Here is a 21,763-nt window from a genome sequence, read left to right on the forward strand (position 1 = left end):
TACAGCCCAAGGGGAATTATTTCGCTCAAAGGCCAGTGTGAGAAAGACTCATAAAGCTTTCTAACGATTGAGCCTTTAAAAATATATATATATAGGCACCTAATTCACGCAGGCATTTGTTATTCTCCTGATTAGCACTTTTCAGAACCTGTGGGAAGGAAGCCTTCTCAAGTCTAGCACCTGCGGCCACGGAACAGGCATGAATCCGGATCAGAACAGCCCAGGCATTATTACCCGGCAAAGCTTTCATCCTCTGTTCACCTCATCTGTAAATGGAGGGTGTTCTATTAGAGAAAATTGCTGCAGTCCCTCAATGTTCTTAATTCTACACTCCTTATTTAGATGCCGGATTGGAGACAAGGCTACCGCTGCAGGCAGGGCTGTGGGAAGACGGCGCAACTCGCCACAGCGCGACTTCTCCCAAACAGGAAATAAAAGTGGGAAGCATTTTAAAACCTAGAGGGACGTCTCGCTACAGCTCTGTAGTCCCTACTTACCCAGAAGTTTAGGGCATCTGTTCTTAAAGCCTAATACATACGAATGAATTATTTAGCTAGCCAGGAAGGCAGTGGCGTGATCTAATAATCCTAAGTTAATTTGTTCTCCGTGTGTCCTGAAAACAACACAAGAAACACACCTGGGCCGTGGCAGGTGACATGTGCACAGCCAGTCCCTGAGGTGGTGCGCGCCTGAAGCGGGGGTGCCGGAGCCACTCAGGACCCTCTGTCCTGGTCCTCGGGAGGCAAGCCGAGGCCCGGGTGGCGGGGGGTCGCTCCCTTTCCGCGGCCTTTTAAATTCAGTCCCTGGCCAGCATCCGGGAGAGGAATCCCCACCCTGCAGGCGGTCCCCGCGCCACTGGGCAAGAACGTGTCGTGACCTCGCGACTCGGGGTATAGAAGCAAAAAGCGGGATACGAGTGCGCAGTGCCCAGTTAGGGACTATGAAGTTCACCCAACGAGGGAGCCAGGAGAGAACGGGGACGAGCCGGGCGGGACAGGGAACCCCAGGCCGCGCCTGGCTGGGGACGGCGGAGGGGCTGGCGGGGTCTCACTCGGGGCGCCTTGCGCAGCTCTGCCGTGCGCGCCGCGGCCATTCAGGGAAGGTGGCTTAGGCTCGCGCTCGCCCGCAGCGTCCTGTGCTGAGCCTGGAAGCGGGGCTTCGAACCGCGAAGGAAGAAAGCGCAGTGGGAGCAAACTGAAGGGCGGAGGGGCGGCGCGGGGCGAGGGGCCAGGGCTGCAGCCGGCTGCTCTGCCGCAGCGGAGATCTGCCCGCCCAGGCGCCGCCCCGGCACCCGCCCACCGCCCCCGGCTGCCCTCACTTCCGCTCCCCAGAGGCCCCCCAGCCTGGCATCGGGCGACGGGCTGCTGCCCGGGTGGGAGTGAGGGGCTGCTGGGTAGGGAGGAGGTGGCGGCGGAGGGCGCCGATTCCCAGCCGCGTGCCACACCCGCGCCGAGCCGAGTCCCGCTGAGCCCAACGCTCAGACACCCCGCCTACCAGCCCAGGCGGCCCCGCCTCTTTTGTGCGGCTGGCGCTGTTGCCTGGGCCACGCCCCGGCCACGCCCCGGCCACGCCCCGCTGTGCCCCGCCCAGGTCTCTGCGCGGCGCCCCTCCCAGCCGCAGTCCGCAGGAGCCGCTGCCGCAGCCGGACGCTGGGCGGGATTCCCGGGGCCGTCGCTGGGAGCGGAGCTTGCTTCTCCCGCGCCCGTGTTTTCGCCGGCCCCGGCTTACTCTCCCCGCGTCGGTCCGCTGGCCAGGTCCGCCTGACCAGCGCGTCTTCCAGCTTCGGACCGAGGCTCCACGGCCGCCGCAGGGACCCGCCCACCAGACCCTGCGCGGGGTTGCCGGTGTGCCTGAGGGGAGCGTGCCGCTGATGACACCTGGCAGAAGGCAGCCATGGAGGGCGATGGCTCAGACTCGCCGGTGAGTGCGCAGGGGACCGCCGCCCCCCACCTCGAGGGCGGTGTGCTGGCTGCTCTTTCTCTTTCCTCCGCCGGGAGCCCGCAGGGTGCCTCCTCCCGGGAGAGCAGGGACAGTCGTGTGGGGATCCTGCTTCCTCTTTGCCTTCCTCCGCCCGGGCTAGGTTCTGCAACCCGGGGCGTCCCCTTTCGATCCCCAGGAGCCGGACGTGGGGTCCCCAGAGCCGGAGAAGAGCCCAAATCCGGCGGTTGCCCACCTGAGCACCTCCGGGAATCATGGAGGTTCTCTCTAATGGAGCTCAGGCTGCAGAATTACTTAGCGTGAGGGAGTCGGGTGCGGGCGGAAAGCTGGGGCACGTGCCTCGCGCTTGCGGGACCGCCCTTTGTCTAGGCGTCGTGACCCCCGCGGGCCGGGCCGGCTGCCGCCGCCTGGGGCAGAGGCTCCTCCCCGGCTTCGCCTGCCCGCGGGGGCGGGCCGGGCCCGGGCAGCTGTCAGCCTACAAGTGTTTTTGTTTAAAGGTGTCGAATGTGCAATTCTTCCGAAGTTTCCCGAGGAACCGCTTAATTGAGGGAGCCGCCTCGTTACACTTAATCAGTTTGTTTCTCCCTCAATGACTGATGAACTAAATTTTCTTTTGGCACTTAATGTCCATTGTGATTAAAACGTCAGATTCAAGACACTGCTTCATGTACGAGAAAAATGGAAATGATTTTAGAGCCTCCCCCAGAGAAGTAAACCGTAACTGACCATATTGATACATAAAATGGAATGTTAAGAACCTATTTTGGACATCCCAGACAAGATTTTCTTTTTCTTTTGAATTAGGTGCCAAACCCTTTGTGAAATGAGATAGAGATACGATGTGAATATTTTGTATTCTTTGATGTGAATTGTGAGGTTTGGTTATCTTATTTCCAAATCCATGAATAATTGGGAGGTGATATGGCTCTTCATCACATATTTGAGTGATGCAGCAAGAGACTGCGTTGAAACACCCACTAACAATGATAAAACCAGTTGGCTCTAATGCGGTTAAATTGTCAGAGATTATTGAAGCACTTTGTGTCACTTTAGGGAGAATAGGTTAGCATACATTTTTAAATTTCATTACATTAAGTCAATTTTAATTTTCTATGTGTTTCTAGTAGCTGAAACGATTGTACAAGGTTATAAGTGCTTTGAAGTTGAGCTATCTTTAAAATTACAGGGATGCTGACTATAGGATTCATATATTTGAAGTCTGGGATACATGGAAAAAACTACATAGAGAAATGATGGCAAAACTGATAGGAGGTCATCAAACTTTTTTAGTTGTGATGAATCTAAAATGCTTCTCACTTAAAATAATGAAAGCCTGTAGTATTGAGAGCATTTGTAGTGGTGCTTATACACCTTTTTAAAGGGTCTTCTACACTCTTTTAATATTCTGTTATGGTTAGGCTTTGTGTCTACACCCAAATCTCATCTTGAATTGTAATCCCCAGGTGTTGAGGGAGAAACTTGGTGGGAGGTGATTGGATCATAGGGCTGTTTTCCCCCATGCTGTTTTCGTGATAGTGAATTCTCTCAAGATCTGATGGTTTTATAAGGCAATGTTGTCTGTTCTTACTCTCTCTCGCCTGCTGCCATGTAAAACGTGCTTGCTTCCCTTTCTGCCATGATTGTAACTTTCCTGAGGCCTTTCCAGCCATGTAGAACTGTGAGTCAATTAAATCTCTTTTCTTTATAAATTAGCCATTCTTGGGTATTTCTTTATAACACTGTGAAAATGGATTAACATAGAGAATTGGTACCAAGGTAGTGGGCACTGCTGTAAAGATACCCAAAAATGGGGAAGTGACTTTGGAACTGGGTAACAGGCAGACGTTTGAACAGTTTGGAGGGCTCAGAAGAAGACAGGAGGATGTGGGAAAGTTTGGAATTTCCTAGAGACTTGTTGAATGGTTTTGACCAAAAGTCTGCTAGTGATATAGACAAAGAAGTCCGGACCAAGGTGGTCTCAGATGGAGGTGAGGAACGTGTTGGAAACTGGAGTAAAAGTGACTCTTGCTGTGCTTTAGCAAAGAGACTGGCAGTGTTTTGCCCCTGTCCTAGAGATTTGTGAAGCTTTGAACTTGAGAGAGATGATCTGAAATTGCAACTTACATTTAAAAGGGAAGCGGAGCGTAAAAGTTTGGAAAATTTGCAGCCTTACCGTGGACTAGAAAAGAAAAACTTATTTTCTGGGCAGAGATTCAACTAACCGCAGAAATTTGCTTAAGTAAAAAAGACTCAAATGTTAATCGCCAAGACTATGAGTACAATGTCTCCAGGGCATGTCAGAGATCTTGGCAGCAGTCCCTCCCATCACAGGCCTGGAGGCCTAGCAGAGAAAAATGGTTTAGTGGAGTGGGCCCAGGGCCCTGCTGCTGTGTGCAGCCTCGGTATCACAGGATTCTTAGGGTGTCCCTTTGCCAGCCAGAAACCTCTGTGGCAAGTGTTGTCTTTGCCCAAGTTTTGCTCAGGCCCACTGGACTTGTTCTGCCCACTTGGCCTGACAGACTGTGGTTGACTTTCACTATGGCCCAGACCCCACACCTGCCAAGGGCAAGCCCAGGTGCAGAGCAGCAAGGGGTGCATGAGTGAGTGAGCACGGGGTACAGTGTGTGCAGCCAGGCATGCTGGCCGTGGCGGGCAGTCAGGTCCAGGTGCCAGCATGGGTGCCGGCTCCTTGCTGTGGCTGGAACAAAGGTGTACCACAAGTGGCTTCCACTACAAGCACTGTGGAACATGATGACACCCAGAAACTTGGAGATGCCAGGAACTGCAGAGCCACAAAGAGGATGTCACAGCCCTGGCTTGGAGAGCTCATAAGTCCAGGCTCCCTAAAGGGCTGCAGCTCTTGTCTCCTCTCTTGTCTCCTCCTCGTCACTCACAACATGGCGAGCAGCGGGGTGTATTTTAGCCCTGTTTGTGTTACAGCTTGTTTAGTCCTGCCATTTGGCAGGTCCAGAGTTCCTGTACTGTGTCCAGGAAGAATGAGCTACATGGACAACTGGAGGGTAAACAAGGTGAAGAGGTGCTTTATTGAGCAAAAGAATAGCTCTCAGGAGACCCATAGTGGGTAGCTGCTTTCTGCAGGCAGTTCCTCCCAACAACTGCAGCTCTCAGCAGAGAGGAGCCCCAGAGTGGGTATCTCCTCTCTGCAGGCAGGTCATTTTGTCGAGTGTGCAGCCCTCAGCGGACAGGAGACCCAAGTGGGTAGCTCTTAACTTCAGGCAAGTCGTCCCATCATCTGCCAGAGTCTGGCTGAGTTTGTGGTTTATATGGGCTTCAGAGGGGAGAAAGTGTGTGCTGACTGGCCAATGGGTGGCCATGGGTGGGCCCAGAAAATTCACTATAAGTTCTCACTCCAGTCAGTGGAACTGGCAGCCTGGACCCTAAGCTTTAGGCTATCTGTTGCTTGAGGTGGGGTTTCAGCAGGGATTTGTCCCTTTCCTCCCAGGAACCTGTCTGCCTCCCACTGCCATTCGTAGTACCCAGACTGTTTTACCTGAGGGATGCATTCAAGTACCATGTTGAGTCACCCTCAGCCCTGCACATGGCCTCTCTCCCATGTTCATCAGCACCCAAAGTCCAGAGGGGGCTGAGGTGGCAGGGGCCTAGTGTGTCAGCATCTCCTCAAATACACACACACCTGACCAGGTCATGACAATGCCCGGGCTTGGCCACAGCTTTTCTCCAAAATCAGAGTGGGCACTGGGAATGGGGAGAGGCCAAGCAGCAGGAGCAGGCATTTCTGAGCATGCAGGGGAAGAGGGGCATCCTGGGCCACCAAGAGCATAGGAATGCCCTAGTCCACAGCTGGGTGGCTGCATTTGCACCCGGGAGCGTGGGGCTCCCTCCCCACCAACTCGAAATGGGTAAGGGCTCCTGCCTGTTTCTGGATCCCGCTGGCTCTGCAGAGTAAGCAGGCCCGGCTGTGCCTTCCCAGCTGCAGCCAGCATCTTTGCAGCAACTGTTCCAGATGGGTTGCAGCTGCCATCACTGGGGCTTGGTGCCCTGTGCCCCAGCTGTTCCAGTACCAGTTGTGGCTAAAAGGGGCCAAGGTACAGTTCAGACCATTGCCTCAGAAGGTGCAAGCCCAGAGCCTTGGTGGCTTACACATGGTGTTGGGCCTACCAGAGCACCAGAGTCAAGAGTTGAGGTTTGGAAACTTCTGCCTAGATTTCAGAGAATGTACGGAAACACCTGGATGTCCAGGCAGAAGTCTGCCGCAGGGGCAAAGCTCTCATGGAGAACCTCTGCTAGGGCAATGCAAAGGGGAAATGTGAGGTATAAGCCGCCACACAGACTCCCCACTGGGGCACTCCCTAGTGGAGCTCTGAGAAGAGGGCCGTGGTCCTCCAGACCCCAGAATGGTAGATCCAACAACAGCTTTATTCACGTGTCTGGGAAACCTGCAGACACTCAATGCCAGCCATGAAAGCAGGTGGCGTGGGGGGCTGTACCCTGCAAAGCCACAGGGGTGGAGCTGCCCCAGGGCCATGGCAACCCACCCTTTGGATCAGCAAACCCTGAATGAGAGACATGAAGTCAACGGAGATCTCACTTGGGAGCTTTATGACTTAATAACTGCCATTTTGGGTTTCAGACTTTCATGGGGCCTGTAGCCCCTTTGTTTTGGCCAATTTCTCCCATTTGGAATGGGAGCATTTATCCAATGCCTGTACCCCCATTGTATCCTGGAAGTAACTAACTTGCTTTTGATTCTCCAGGCTCCTAGGCAGAAGGGACTTGACTTGTCTCAGATGAGACTTTGGACTTGGACTTTTGAGTTAATGCTGAAATGAGTTAAGACTTTGGGGAACTGTTTAGAAGGCATGATTGGTTTTGAAATGTGAGGGCATGAGATTTGGGAGGGGCCAGGGCCAGAATGATATGGTTAGGCTCAAATCTCATCATAAATTGTAATCCCAAGGTGTTGAGGGAGAGACTTGGTGGGAGGCAATTGGATCACGGTTAGATTTTCCCCATGCTGTTCTTGTGACAGTGAATTCTCACAAGGTCTGCTGGTTTTATAAGGCAGTTTCCCTGCTCTTGCTCTCTCTCACCTGCCTCCACGTAACGCAGACCTGCTTCCCCTACTGCCATGATTGTAGGTTTCTTGAGGCCTCCCTAGCCAAGTGGAACTGTGAGTCAATTAAATCTCTTTTCTTTATAAATTATAAATTATATAGATATAAATTTCTGTATAAATACATAAAATTCTTTATAAAGAAATTAAATATCTTTATAAATTTCTTTATAAATTGGTAATTTATATAGAAATATCTTTATATAAAGAAGTATCTTCATATAAAGAAATATAAAGGTATTTATAGCAGTGTGAAAATAGACTAATACATATTCATGAAGTGCTTTTAAGATAATTGCTTTGATATACAGCATTAGAACCTCAGGCATTTTAGCTGCATTACAGTTGCAGCATATGAAAAATGGTCGCATTTAATATAGAAAATTGCTGATAATTCGGCTTGTAAATAGATACGAACTGGGGTTCCATGAACATACTGACTCAGCTCGTGTTTAATAGCTCCTGTTATTTGCCAGTTACAGCGTTAATTCACTAAATAGGAATATAGTCTTACTGTAAGTGCTGTATTCAAAATTTTTATTGACATGATCTACTTTTAGGATTTCACTGAAGTCCTAAATCAGTGCACTGGTGATGGAGATTCGGATGATGGCTTTGTAATTTTTGATAGAATATCATGGTCCTCTAATATTTTACATAATTTTTCTCTTCTTTTCATTTTTGCCCTTTACTATCTCATGTTCCTTCAGTTCTGGGTTATGGGTGTTGAGGGCAGTTGATGGTATCAAATTTTATTGGGGAAAAGAAATTTAAAATTTTTTTTAAAAATCATTTTTTTAATTCTTTTTGGAAAAATAAACACATGTACTTATTCAAGAGGTATAAGAATGTTAATATATTTACCCACAAAGAGCCTTTAACTGGATTGTTTTACTCTCAATTTAAGGTTACCATTAAGAATATCGAAAGGGAGCTCATTTGCCCAGCATGCAAGGAGCTGTTTACCCACCCATTGATTCTTCCTTGCCAACATAGTATCTGTCATAAATGTGTAAAAGAACTCCTGCTGACTCTCGATGATTCATTCAACGATGTGGGATCAGACAACTCCAATCAAAGCAGTCCTCGACTTCGGCTCCCCTCCCCTAGTATGGATAAAATTGACCGAATTAATAGACCAGGTATGTGTTAGAACTGTGGGCTGCGGTGGTGGAGGGGGTAAGCTTATAGATATATATTCAGTGATAACTGGAAGGAAAATTATTTTTGTCATCTTGAGGGTTAATTTTTCCAGATGAATAAATTGAAACTATAGTTATAAAGGGTCCTCCCTCACTGTTGAAATGTCAAAATGAACTCTTGGCTTTTGATTCATACTTAAAGTAGATATTGGATATTGAACATGAACTTTGTGTTAAACTCCTTATTAACTGTGTTTGTAAGTCTGAGCACGGTGGCTCACACCTGTGATCCCAGCACTTTGGGAGCCAAGGTGGGTGAATCACCCGAGGTCAGGAGTTCGAGACCAGCGTGACCAACGTGGGGAAACCCCATCTCTACTAAAAATACAAAAATAGCTGGGCGTGGTGGTGCATGCCTATAATCCCAGCTACTTGGGAGGCTGAGTCAGAAGAATCGCTTGAACCTGGGAGGTGGAGGTTGTGGTAAGCTGAGATCGCACCGTTGCACTCTAGCCTGGGCAACAAGAGTGAAAATCCGTCTCAAGAAAAAAAAAAAAATCCTGTGTTTGTCTTTAGGATTTTTTCTGACTGTGTGAGTCCTTGATACATAAAATAATGGACCACTGAAATACTAACTAGGAAAACATTGATAATTCATGTATGGTAATAGGTAAACAAATGCTGCAGAGTTAAGGAGTGGGACTACCTAATGGCTAGTCCTAGATAACTTTTAAGGGAATTATTTTTTGTCGTTTTGTCCCTTCTGGTCCCATTTGAGGGTTTTATTTTCTTCATCCCTCATCCCTGTTTTTTTTTTTTTTTTTTTTTGAGACAAGAGTCTTCCCTGTCTCTCAGGCTGAAGTGCAGTGGCATGATCTTGGCTCACTGCAGCCTCCCTCCCCTGGGCTCAAGTGCTCCTCCCACCTCAGCCTCCTGAGTAGCTGGGACTACAAGCGGGTGCCACCATGCCCAGTTAATTTTTATATATTTTTGTTTCACCATGTTGCCCAGGCTGGTCTCAAACTCCTAGGCTCAAGCAGCCTGCCCACCTTGGCCCCCTGAAGTGCTGGGATTATGGGCATGAGCAACTTATTCCAGCCTCTCCATCCATTTTTGTCTGTTTTTAAAAGAAGGATTTTGAATGTCATAAATAGTAGAATTCTGTAGTAATGTATAGAAAATGAAATTGATGTACAGCACGTATATCTTTATTACATAGCCAGTGTTTAAATTGTTTCTTGTTGGGATAATGTTACTTTTTCTCTGGACAGATGTTGCAGGATTAAGGTAGATCAAAATTAACTTGAAATCACTGGAGACACTGAAATTCAGGGCCAAATACTAGTACAGAAGTCAGCTGCAAGGACCAAAATGAGTGGAAATAGTACAGGCTCATGTTAGGCATGTCCTTATGGAGGAGAGTCAGTAGTGGTCCTAAGTATCAGACTTCAGAGCAGCGCTTCCCATTTTGGGCTTTGAAGTTTCAAGTTTAATCTTTTTGTCCACTCTGTCAGTTTCTCCCTCTTAAACTATAGGAGTAACTTTTTAATCTAGTAAAAAAAAAAACTTTCAGAAAAGAGTCTAAGTTACGTTTTAGAGAAGGTTATCTTCTTTTGGTCTCTGTGATAGGGAGTCTTCTTGGGTGATACTTAATGTGTGCTCCATCAGAGAGAATGGAGAAGAGTAGATATGCTGCTATTAAAAGTTTTTCTTTTTTTAAAAAATATGGCAATCACTAGTTATTTGGATGATATTTTGCACATATGGAAGTTGTATGTATATACAAAAAAACAAGCAGCGTCACATCAGGCAAACAGAAAATTCAGAGAGTATGACGTTATAAAGGGTCATGATCCTTGTGAGGTCATCATCTTTATGTTTCCTCCCTTGCTACCAATCTGGCATACTGAGGACGGAAAGACAGCATCGCTTGAAATCAGTCCTACCAGCTTAACAACTTGATATTCTGTTGGTATATCTTCATTGACTGATTGAGAACCCCTGCTTGATTGACCAAAGAAAACTATTTGTATATTAATATTTAGCACAAACAACATTTTAGTTATGTACTAGATAGTTCTACTTATAATTAGTTTGTGCTTATATACATATTTCATGAAATTCTGTAGGCTTTTAATATTAAGATTTGGCTGGTTTTTTGTGTGATTCATATGAAGAACTAGATGAATGATTTTCTGTTTTCAGGAATTTACCTAGCATGGAACTCTGTAGATGCTTAATAAATATTTGTTGAGTGGATGTTGAATGAGAAACCTCTGCCACAGAATTTGTACAGAGCATGCCACAATGGCTTATATTCAGTAATAATGACTTTTGTCTTTTGGAATATGAGCTCCATTACACCGTATGTTTCACTGTCTAGATACGAAGTAGAATTACTGAGATGTTTCTCCCTCTTCTTTAGGAAGAACGCTATCAAGTTAGATTATGTCCTGAGAGGGGTAAAGAACGATTACGGGAGATGAGAAGGGATGACTGCAGAATATGATAGCTTTCTTATGGATAGAACGAGTGTGCTGGTTATCTCTAGCAGAGGTCCCAGGTCAATGCGTAGATGGAATAGGAAAGCACATTTAACTTAGCATGAAAGAAGACACACACACACACACCACCCCCCCACTAAGGCTGTCCCCAGAAATGAAATGGGCTGAGTATATCAGACTCCTGCCACTGGAAGTGTTTACATCAGGTGTCAAATTTAGATGCTGCAGGGCCAAACAGGTGCATTAATGAAGAGAGCCCCAGGCATAATAAATATAGGACTCCCCTTCATTTTAGTTTTTTTGCTGTAAATATGGAGACAATAAATATTTGATTTTCCCTTTATCTCAACTACTATAAGAAAACTATCAGCCCAAAGGGACAACAGCCAGCTGATTTTAGGACTCCCTGTTGGAGAAGTAGGGTGTGGTTTGGGACTGTGGAGTCTAAAGCAGATGCCTTGTTAAAGGGGGCAGTAACCACTTGCACTATCAAGGTTGAAGATGCCAGATTGTCAGATGTATTGGTTTTTCACAAAAACTTTATAGTGATTTCCATGTGAAATCTGGTTTTTAAATATTTTCAATTCAGATTATTTAAAAATACCACACCAGCTCAGTAGGGCAGGACAGCCAAAACGTATCTTTGGCTGTGACCCAGACAGCATTTGGGACATCAGTATTTGAAGACTTTGTTTAAAACAATGGGTGGGTGGCCACTGTCTGCAATATTGTGGAGGGTATTTCTGCTGTGGGTGGTAGGTTGGGCCAGTTGTTCTGTCACATGCCATATCTCCGGCACTGAAGTTCTACGCCTTATTGAATACCAGTGGAATTCATTCATTCAACAAACATTTGAGTACCTGTTGGTTACCAGATATGGCTAAATGGTTAAGAACAGTGAACAAGATAGACCCACCTCCTGTTTTTTTTTTTTTTTAAAGACACATACCCCTTAGCACTGTACAAAGCTTATAACAGATTTATTACTAGGGCATAGTCCTTTATCAACAACACATACAGAGCAAGTTAATAAAGAGAGAGCACCCAAAGGGTGAGAATGCTGTAAGTACAGAAGTCATTCCTGGAGGTTTTAATGCAAATTTTAGGATTGTCTTTTACCAGTTTTAAACTAGTAGAAGTCATTGCAGTACAAATGTGATGTTACTTGCCTCTATTTATTGGGCATTTGCCTATAATCCCTTTTCTGGTAGATTCATGAGTAATATTCCTTTTTTTCTGACAGCTTTCTTTTTAAATTTTTATCCTTTAGACATTTATTTGAGACAGGGTCTCACTCTATTTGTTACCTGGGCTGGAGTGCAATGGCTTGATCAGAGCTCACTGTAACCTCTAACTCTGAGGCTCAAGTGATCCTCCTGCCTCAGCCTCCTAAGTACCTGAGACTAGAGGTGCATGCCACTCACTCTCTCCCTGCTAATTTTTAAATTTTTTTGTGGAGATGAGGGTCCCACTTTGTTGCGTAGGCTGGTTTCAGACTCCTGACTTCAAGTGCTCTTTGTGCCTTGGCCTTCCAAAGTGCTGTGATTACGGGCGTTAGTCACTACACCCAGTCTGGTTTTGTCAGTGGTCTAATAAAGGGATTAATTAAACCTGGATTTTCCAGTACGGTAGCCACTAGCTACATGTGGCTATTGAGTGGTTGAAATGTGGCTAGTCTGAATTGAAATATGCTGTGAGTTAAAATACACAGAATAAAAAAGACTGGGAAATGATCTTTAATCATTGTTATATTGTTTACATTTTAAAATCATAGTATTTTGGATATAGTGGGTTAAATAACATTATTAAAGTTAATTTCAATTGTTTTTTAATATATTGGAAAATTTAATATATACTGGAAAAGTTAAACATAGTATATTGTAGTTTTGGCTCATATATTTCTTTTAGATAATGTTGCATTAGACTTTTGACAGTTTTTTTTTTTGAAGGGTACCTTTAAAGGAGAGTGAGATTTGTGTGCATAACACAGTAGCATATTAAATTATGTACAAATAAATGCCATATTACTGTATCCTTTGGGTCATATGTATGTAAGCTTTCCCCCCATTTTGTATTTTTCCGTTGTCTAAACTGAATATATTCAGTTTTAGTTTTTTGTTTTGTTTTGTTTTTTAACAATTTTTAGGTCAGTAAAAAGTCAAACAAAGGATGTTTGATTTCACTTTGCATTTGCAACATTTACTGTAAGTATGATTGTTTAAAAATGAACAAGATATAGGACAAAGTACTGTCTCTTAAGTGCTATATCATAATGATTCTAGTAAGATTGCTTGATGGATGTTTTATACTACTGGCTTCATAAATACCATATGTACCAGGAAAAACACATTTTTACTGTTAATTCAATAATTGTATTATTTTCAGGACACAATTACCGCTTTCTCTTTTGTTAACAAGTTGTGAATCTTCTCTTTGAAATGAAATTCTAAATCCAGCTTTCTGTTCATTGTTCACAGCATCACAATGGAGATCTGTGGGGTGGAGAGGTAGAAAATGTTTTATTGCTTTTGTGGCCGCAGGCAGTATGGTGTTAGATTTAAATTAAATAATCTTGTGTAAGGTTCTTAAACATCAGTGGTCAAGTCTTCAAAATTGTGTAGAGAGTGAACAAATTGGGCTGAAATGACTTAAAGGTCAACAGGACTACATTTCCAAGCAAGTTCTGATGTTTTTAAAGAGAACACTGATTATTGGTGCTTGCATTTTGTCGATATACTGACAAAATATTTTTGAAGAAAATGATTTATACCGCTTTTGTATGTTTTTTTGTATATGGTATCTTAAAAATCCTTTACATTTGCTTAGTGGAGCAAAGCTTGATATTGCTACATGTAAAAGGTTAAATAAGCTAATGCTTTCTTATGTATTGAAAAATGTGATTAAAGGTATTGATTATTTTTCTATTTAATGATATCTTTGCTCATTTTATACATATAGAGTCTTTGTTGATGTTTTAAAGTACTTGGCATCAGAGTTTTAGCATTGAGGTCTTACCCACTTGTGGGTAAGTGTACACTCCTTTTTTAGAGTTTTGAAATATTTGATTCTATGTAAAAGATGGGGCAACCTATCTTATTAAAATTTATTTTTACTCCAGTTGACCTTTAAAAATAACATAGACTGCTTTTTTATGGGATGCTGGTGATACCACCCTCTATTTCATGGGAGAATAACACCTGAAATTTATCCCCTTTCTGTCTTTTTCTCTTTCTTCTGCATTTCTTGACTTAAAAATCTTGTAACCACGATTAGAAGTCATGTATAACTCTTTCTTTTACAGGCTTTCGAGAATATAAATTTTAAGTGTTGAAATTTGGTAATTAGAAGGAGAGATAGGAGCAGTTTGCTTTAAAAAAGCTACTACCCATTTTTGATTCAGAGGGTAGCTGAGAAAAATAATTTTTACAGGGTGAAGAATGCCGATATCATACCCAAAACGTAAATGTAACTCATAGGCATCAAATAGAATGTGCCAAAAGAGGCATTAAGGTGGCGGCAGAAGGTATCAGGCCACTGCTAAACAGCCAGAGCCCAACAGTAGTGTCCACCATTGGGAGAGGTAGTTGATGAACTGTCAGGGATAGCGATGGGGAAGTCGCAGCCAAAATATGGGAGAGGATGCAACTGGCAGAGGTTTGCAACCTGTTAGTTAGGAACTGACTCTCTTCTCTTTGTTTTGAAATACTTTATTTTCTCTTTGATATTTAATCGGTTAAATGAATGACTGAAAGCTGACTTTTTTAGGGGATTTGCTATAAACCAATTTGAAAATTTTTGGAGTCTTTATTTTAAAATTATGCTGACTTTTTAATCTATCTTTGAAGGAAAGATTTGTGGGAAAAAGAATAGATTCTGCAAGGTGCTAGTATTCACATAATTTGCAAATATCAGATTCAATTTGACATATAAAATTGCATTTCTTGTTCTACATTACTTCCTTACCTTTCCAAGCCATCATTATTTTTCTTTATTTTATTTAAAAAATGTTTTAATTTCCATATGTTATTGGAGTACCCGTGGTGTTGGGCTACATCAGTAAGTTGTTCAGTGGTGATTTGTGAGATTTTGGTGCACCCATCACCCGAGCACTATCCACTGCACCCTATTTGTAGTCTTTTGTCCCTCACCCCCTTCCTCCCCTTTCTGCCCGAGTCCCCAGAGTCCATTGTGTTATTCTTATGCCTTTGCCTCCTCATAGCTTAGCTCCCACTTCTGAGTGAGACCATATGAAGTTTGGTTTTCCATTCCTGAGTTACTTCACTAAGAATAATAGTCTCCAGTCTCATCGAGGTCACTGTGAATGCCATTAATTCATTCCTTTTTACAGCTGAGTAGTATTCCATCGTGTATATATACACCACAGTTTCTTTTTCCACTCAATTGATAGGCATTTGGGTTTTTTCCACATTTTTGCAACTGCTAATTGTGCTGCCATAAACGTATGTGTGCAAGTATACTTTTTGTATAATGACTTCTTTTCCTCTGGGTAGATACCCACTAGTGGGATTGCTGGATCGAATGGTAGTTCAACTTTCAGTACTTTTTTTTTTTTTTTTTTTTTTTTTTTAAGATAAAGTTTTACTGTTGTCCCTCAGGCTGGAGTGCAATGGCGTGATCTTGACACACGGCAACCTCTGCCCACCAGGTTCAAGCGATTCTCCTGCCTCAGCCACCTAAGTAAATGGGATTACAGGCAAGCACCACCACAGCTGGCTAATTTTTCTATTTTAGTAGAGGCAGGATTTTGCCATGGCAGCCAGGCTGGTCTCGAACTCCTGACCTCAGGTGATCCACCCACCTTGGCCCGCCAAAGTGTTGGGATTACAGGTGTGAGCCACCACGCCTGGCCTCTACTTTTAGTTCTTTAAGGAATCTCCACACTCTTTTCTGTAGTGCTTGTACTAGTTTGCATTCCCACTAGCAGTGTAGAAGTGTGCCCTGTTCACTGCATCTACGCTAACATCTGTGTTTTTATTACGGCCATTCTTGCAGGTATCGCCCTGTGCTTTTGATTTGCATCTTCTTGATCATACAGTGATACTGAGCATTTTGAAATACGTTTGTTGACCATTTGTGTATCTTCTTTTGAGAATTGTCTATTCATATCCTTAGCCCACTTTTTGATGGGATTGTTTTTTTCTTATTGATTTGTTTGAGTTCATTGTGATTCTGGATATTAGTCCTCTGTCAGATGTTTAGATTTTGAAGATTTCTTTTCCATTCTGGATTGTCTGTTTGCTGACTATTCCTTTTGCCATGGAAAAGCTCTTTAGTTTAATCAAGTCCCAGCAATTTGTTTTTATTGCATTTGCTTTTGACTTCTTGGTCATGAACTCCTTGCCTAAGCTAAAGTCTAGAATGGTTTTTTCTTTTTTTTTTTTTTTAGAATTATTTTATTATTATTATTATTATTATTATACTTTAAGTTCTAGGGTACATATGCATAATGTGCAGGTTTGTTACATATGTATACTTGTGCCATGTTGGTGTGCTGCACCCATCAACTCATCAGCACCCATCAGCTCGTCATTTACATCAGGTATAACTCCCAATGCAATCCCTCCCCCCTGCCCTCTCCCCATGATAGGCCCCGGTGTGTGATGTTCCCCTTCCCGAGTCCAAGTGATCTCATTGTTCAGTTCCCACCTATGAGTGAGAACACGCGGTGTTTGGTTTTCTGTACTTGTGATAGTTTGCTGAGAATGATGGTTTCCAGCTGCATCCATGTCCCTACAAAGGACACAAACTCATCCTTTTTTATGGCTGCATAGTATTCCATGGTGTATATGTGCCATATTTTCTTAATCCAGTCTGTCACTGATGGACATTTGGGTTGATTCCAAGTCTTTGCTATTGTGAATAGTGCTGCAGTAAACATACGTGTGCATGTGTCTTTATAGCACCATGATTTATGATCCTTTGGATATATACCTAGTAATGGGATGGCTGGGTCATATGGTACATCTAGTTCTAGATCCTTGAGGAATCGCCATACTGTTTTCCATAATGGTTGAACTAGTTTACAGTCCCACCAACAGTGGAAAAGTGTTCCTATCTCTCCACATCCTCTCCAGCACCTGTTGTTTCCTGACTCTTTAATGATTGCCATTCTACTGGTGTGAGATGGTATCTCATTGTGGTTTTGATTTGCATTTCTCTGATGGCCAGTGATGATGAGCATTTTTTCATGTGTCTGTTGGCTGTATGAATGTCTTATTTTGAGAAATGTCTGTTCATATCCTTTGCCCACTTTTTGATGGGGTTGTTTTTTTCTTGTAAATTTGTTTGAGTTCTTTGTAGATTCTGGATATTAGCCCTTTGTCAGATGAGTAGATTGCAAAAATTTTCTCCCATTCTGTAGGTTGCCTGTTCACTCTGATGGTAGTTTCTTTTGCTGTGCAGAAGCTCTTTAGTTTAATTAGATCCCATTTGTCAATTTTGGCTTTTGCTGCCATTGCTTTTGGTGTTTTAGACATGAAGTCCTTGCCCATGCCTATGTCCTGAATGGTACTACCTAGGTTTTCTTCTAGGGTTTTTATGCTATTAGGTCTAACATTTAAGTCTCTAATCCATCTTGAATTAATTTTCGTATAAGGAGTAAGGAAAGGATCCAGTTTTAGCTTTCTACTTATGGCTAGCCAATTTTCCCAGCACCATTTATTAAATAGGGAGTCCTTTCCCCATTTCTTGTTTCTCTAAGGTTTGTCAAAGATCAGATGGCTGTAGATGTGTGGTATTATTTCTGAGGACTCTGTTCTGTTCCATTGGTCTATAGCTCTGTTTTGGTACCAGTACCATGCTGTTTTGGTTACTGTAGCCTTGTAGTATAGTTTGAAGTCAGGTAGCATGATGCCTCCAGCTTTGTTCTTTTGACTTAGGATTGTCTTGGCAATGCGGGCTCTTTTTTGGTTCCATATGAACTTTAAAGCAGTTTTTTCCAATTCTGTGAAGAAAGTCATTGGTAGCTTGATGGGGATGGCATTGAATCTATAAATAACCTTGGGCAGTATGGCCATTTTCACGATATTGATTCTTCCTATCCATGAGCATGGTATGTTCTTCCATTTGTGTCCTCTTTGATTTCACTGAGCAGTGGTTTGTAGTTCTCCTTGAAGACGTCTTTACATCCCTTGTAAGTTGGATTCCTACGTATTTTATTCTCTTTGAAGCAGTTGTGAATGGAAGTTCATTCCTGATTTGGCTCTCTGTTTGTCTGTTACTGGTGTATAAGAATGCTTGTGATTTTTGCACATTAATTTTGTATCTGAGACTTTGCTGAAGTTGCTTATCAGCTTAAGGAGATTTTGGGCTGAGACAATGGGGTTTTCTAAATATACAATCATGTCATCTGCAAACAGGGACAATTTGACTTCTTCTTTTCCTAACTGAATACCCTTGATTTCTTTCTGTTGCCTGATTGCCCTAGCCAGAACTTCCAGCACTATGTTGAATAGGAGTGGTGAGAGAGGGCATCCCTGTCTTGTGCCAGATTTCAAAGGGAATTTTTCCAGTTTTTGCCCATACAGTATGATATTGGCTGTGGGTTTGTCATAAATAGCTGTTATTATTCTGAGGTACGTTCCATCAATACCGAATTTATTGAGCGTTTTTAGCATGAAGGGCTGTTGAATTTTGTCAAAGGCCTTTTCTACATCTATTGAGATAATCATGTGGTTCTTGTCTTTGGTTCTGTTTATATGCTGGATTACGTTTATTGATTTGCGAATGTTGAACCAGCCTTGCATCCCAGGGATGAAGCCCACTTGATCATGGTGGATAAGTTTTTTGATGGGCTGCTGAATCCAGTTTGCCAGTATTTTATTGAGGATTTTTGCATCGATGTTCATCAGGGATATTGGTCTAAAATTCTCTTTTTTTGTTGTCTCTGCCAGGCTTTGGTATCAGGATGATGTTGGCCTCATAAAATGAGTTAGGGAGGATTCCCTCTTTTTCTATTGATTGGAATAGTTTCAGAAGGAATGGTACCAGCTCCTCCTCGTACCTCTGGTAGAATTCAGGTGTGAATCCATCTGGTCCTGGACTTTTTTTGGTTGGTAGGCTATTAATTATTGCCTCAATTTCAGAGCCTGCTATTGGTCTATTCGGGGATTCAACTTCTTCCTGGTTTAGTCTTGGGAGAGTGTAAGTGTCCAGGAAATTATCCATTTCTTCTAGATTTTCTAGTTGATTTGCGTAGAGGTGTTTATAGTATTCCCTGATGGTAGTTTGTATTTCTGTGGGATCAGTGGTGATATCCCCTTTATCATTTTTTATTGTGTCTATTTGATTCTTCTCTCTGTTCTTCTTTATTAGTCTTGCTAGCAGTCTGTCAATTTTGTTGATCTTTTCAGAAAACCAATTCCTGGATTCATTGATGTTTTAGAGGGTTTTTTGTGTCTCTATCTCCTTCAGTTCTGCTCTGATCTTAGTTATTTCTTGCCTTCTGCTGGCTTTTGAATGTATTTGCTCTTGCTTCTCTAGTTCTTTTAATTGTGATGTTAGGGTGTCAATTTTAGATCTTTCCAGCTTTCTCTTGTGGGCATTTAGTGCTATAAATTTCCCTCTACACACTGCTTTAAATGTGTCCCAGAGATTCTGGTATGTTGTATCTTTGTTCTCATTGGTTTCAAAGAACATCTTTATTTCTGCCTTCATTTCGTTGTGTACCCAGTAGTCATTCAGGAGCAAGTTGTTCAGTTTCCATGTAGTGGAGCGGTTTTGATTGAGTTTCTTAGTCCTGAGTTCTTGTTTGATTGCACTGTGGTCTGAGAGACAGTTTGTTATAATTTCTGTTCTTGTACATTTGCTGAGGAGTGCTTTACTTCCAATTATGTGGTCAATTTTGGAATAAGTGTGATGTGGTGCTGAGAAGAATGTGTATTCTGTTGATTTGGGGTGGAGAGTTCTATAGATGTCTATTAGGTCTGCTTGCTGCAGAGATGAGTTCAATTCCTGGATATCCTTGTTATCTTTCTGTCGATCTGTCTAATGTTGACAGTGGGGTGTTGAAGTCTTCCATTATTATTGTATGGGAGTCTAAGTCTCTTTGTAAGTCTCTAAGGACTTGCTTTCTGAATCTGGGTGCTCCTGTATTGGGTGCATATATATTTAGGATAGTTAGCTCTTCCTGTTGAATTGATCCCTTTACCATTATGTAATGGCCTTCTTTGACTCTTTTGATCTTTGATGGTTTAAAGTCTGTTTTATCAGAGACTAGGATTTCAACCCCTGCTTTTTTTTGTTCTCCATTTGCTTGGTAGATCTTCCTCCATCCCTTTATTTAGAGCCTATGTATGTCTCTGCATGTGAGATGGGTCTCCTGAATACAGCAGACTGATGGGTCTTGACTCTTTATCCAGTTTGCCAGTCTGTGTCTTTTAATTGGAGCATTTAGTCCATTTACATTTAAGGTTAATATTGTTATGTGTGAACTTGATCCTGCCATTATGATATTAACTGGTTATTTTGCTCGTTAGTTGATGCACTTTCTTCCTAGCCTCGATGGTCTTTACATTTTGGCATGTTTTTGCAATGGCTGGTACCGGTTGTTCCTTTCCATGTTTAGTGCTTCCTTCAGGGTCTCTTGTAAGGCAGGCCTGGTGGTGACAAAATCTCTAAGCATTTGCTTATCTGTAAAGGATTTTATTTCTCCTTCATTTATGAAACTTAGTTTGGCTGGATATGAAATCCTGGGTTTAAAATTCTTTTCTTTAAGAATGTTGAATATTGGCCCCTACTCTCTTCTGGCTTCTAGAGTTTCTGCCAAGAGATCTGCTGTTAGTCTAATGGGCTTCCCTTTGTGGGTAACCCGACCTTTCTCTCTGGCTGCCCTTAAGATTTTTTCCTTCATTTCAACTTTGGTGAATCTGGCAATTATGTGTCTTGGAGTTGCTCTTCTCGAGGAGTATATTTGTGGCGTTCTCTGTATTTCCTGAATTTGAATGTTGGCCTGCCCTACTAGGTTGGGGAAGTTCTCCTGGATGATATCCTGAAGAGTGTTTTCCAACTTGGTTCCATTTTCCCCCTCACTTTCAGGCACCCCAATCAGACATAGATTTGGTCTTTTTACATAATCCCATACTTCTTGAAGGCTTTGTTAATTTCTTTTTCTTCTTTTTTCTTTTGGTTTCTCTTCTCGCTTAATTTCATTCATTTGATCCTCAATCGCTGATACTCTTTCTTCCAGTTGATCGAGTCGGTTACTGAAGCTTGTGTATTTGTCACGTATTTCTTGTGTCATGGTTTTCATCTCTGTCATTTCGTTTATGACCTTCTCTGCATTAATTATTCTAGCTATCAATTCTTCCACTCTTTTTTCAAGATTTTTAGTTTCTTTGTGCTGGGTACGTAATTCCTCCTTTAGCTCTGAGAAGTTTGATGGACTGAAGCCTTCTTCTTTCATCTTGTCAAAGTCATTCTCCATCCAGCTTTGATCCGTTGCTGGCAATGAGCTGCGCTCCTTTGCAGGGGGAGATGCACTCTTATTTTTTGAATTTCCAGCTTTTCTGCCCTGCTTTTTCCCCATCTTTGTGGTTTTATCTGCCTCTGGTCTTTGATGATGGTGATGTACTGATGGGGTTTTGGTGTGGGTGTCCTTCCTGTTTGATAGTTTTCCTTCTTACAGTCAGGACCCTCAGCTGTAGGTCTGTTGGAGATTGTTTGAGGTCCACTCCAGACCCTGTTTGCCTGGGTGTCAGCAGCAGAGGCTGCAGAAGATAAAATATTGCTGAACAGCTAGTGTACCTGTCTGATTCTTACTTTGGAAGCTTCCTCTCAGGGGTGTACTCCACCGTGTGAGGTGTGGGGTGTCAGACTGCCCCTAGTGGGGGATGTCTCCCAGTTAGGCTACTCAGGGGTCAGGGACCCACTTGAGCAGGCAGTCTGTCCCTTCTCAGATCTCAGCCTCCGTGTTGGGAGATCCACTGCTCTCTTTAAAGCTGTCAGACAGAGTCGTTTGCGTCTGTAGAGGTTCCTGCTGCTTTTGTTGTTGTTGTTGTTTAGCTGTGCCCTGTCCCCAGAAGTGGAATCTACAGAGACAGGCAGGCTTCCTTGAGCTGCTGTGA

General features: G+C 43.2%; 1 protein-coding gene across 2 annotated transcripts in view; it reads left to right on the forward strand.

The window, feature by feature from the left end:
- Positions 1 to 21,763, forward strand: part of TRIM36 (tripartite motif containing 36) — a 63,849-nt gene that overhangs the window by 8,828 nt on the left and 33,258 nt on the right. The window contains exons 1-2 of one of the 2 annotated variants that reach the window (XM_010356932.2): positions 1,566 to 1,920; positions 7,941 to 8,175. In XM_010356932.2, coding sequence (XP_010355234.2) covers positions 1,894 to 1,920; positions 7,941 to 8,175 — 262 coding nt within the window. In that variant the 5' untranslated portion in view covers positions 1,566 to 1,893. Of the gene's footprint in view, positions 1 to 1,565; positions 1,921 to 7,940; positions 8,176 to 21,763 lie in introns of those variants that run through there. The other variant, XM_010356931.2, reaches the window with a different exon arrangement.

Source organism: Rhinopithecus roxellana, chromosome 3 (genome assembly GCF_007565055.1).
Source record: "Rhinopithecus roxellana isolate Shanxi Qingling chromosome 3, ASM756505v1, whole genome shotgun sequence".
Taxonomy (NCBI): Eukaryota; Metazoa; Chordata; class Mammalia; order Primates; family Cercopithecidae; genus Rhinopithecus; species Rhinopithecus roxellana.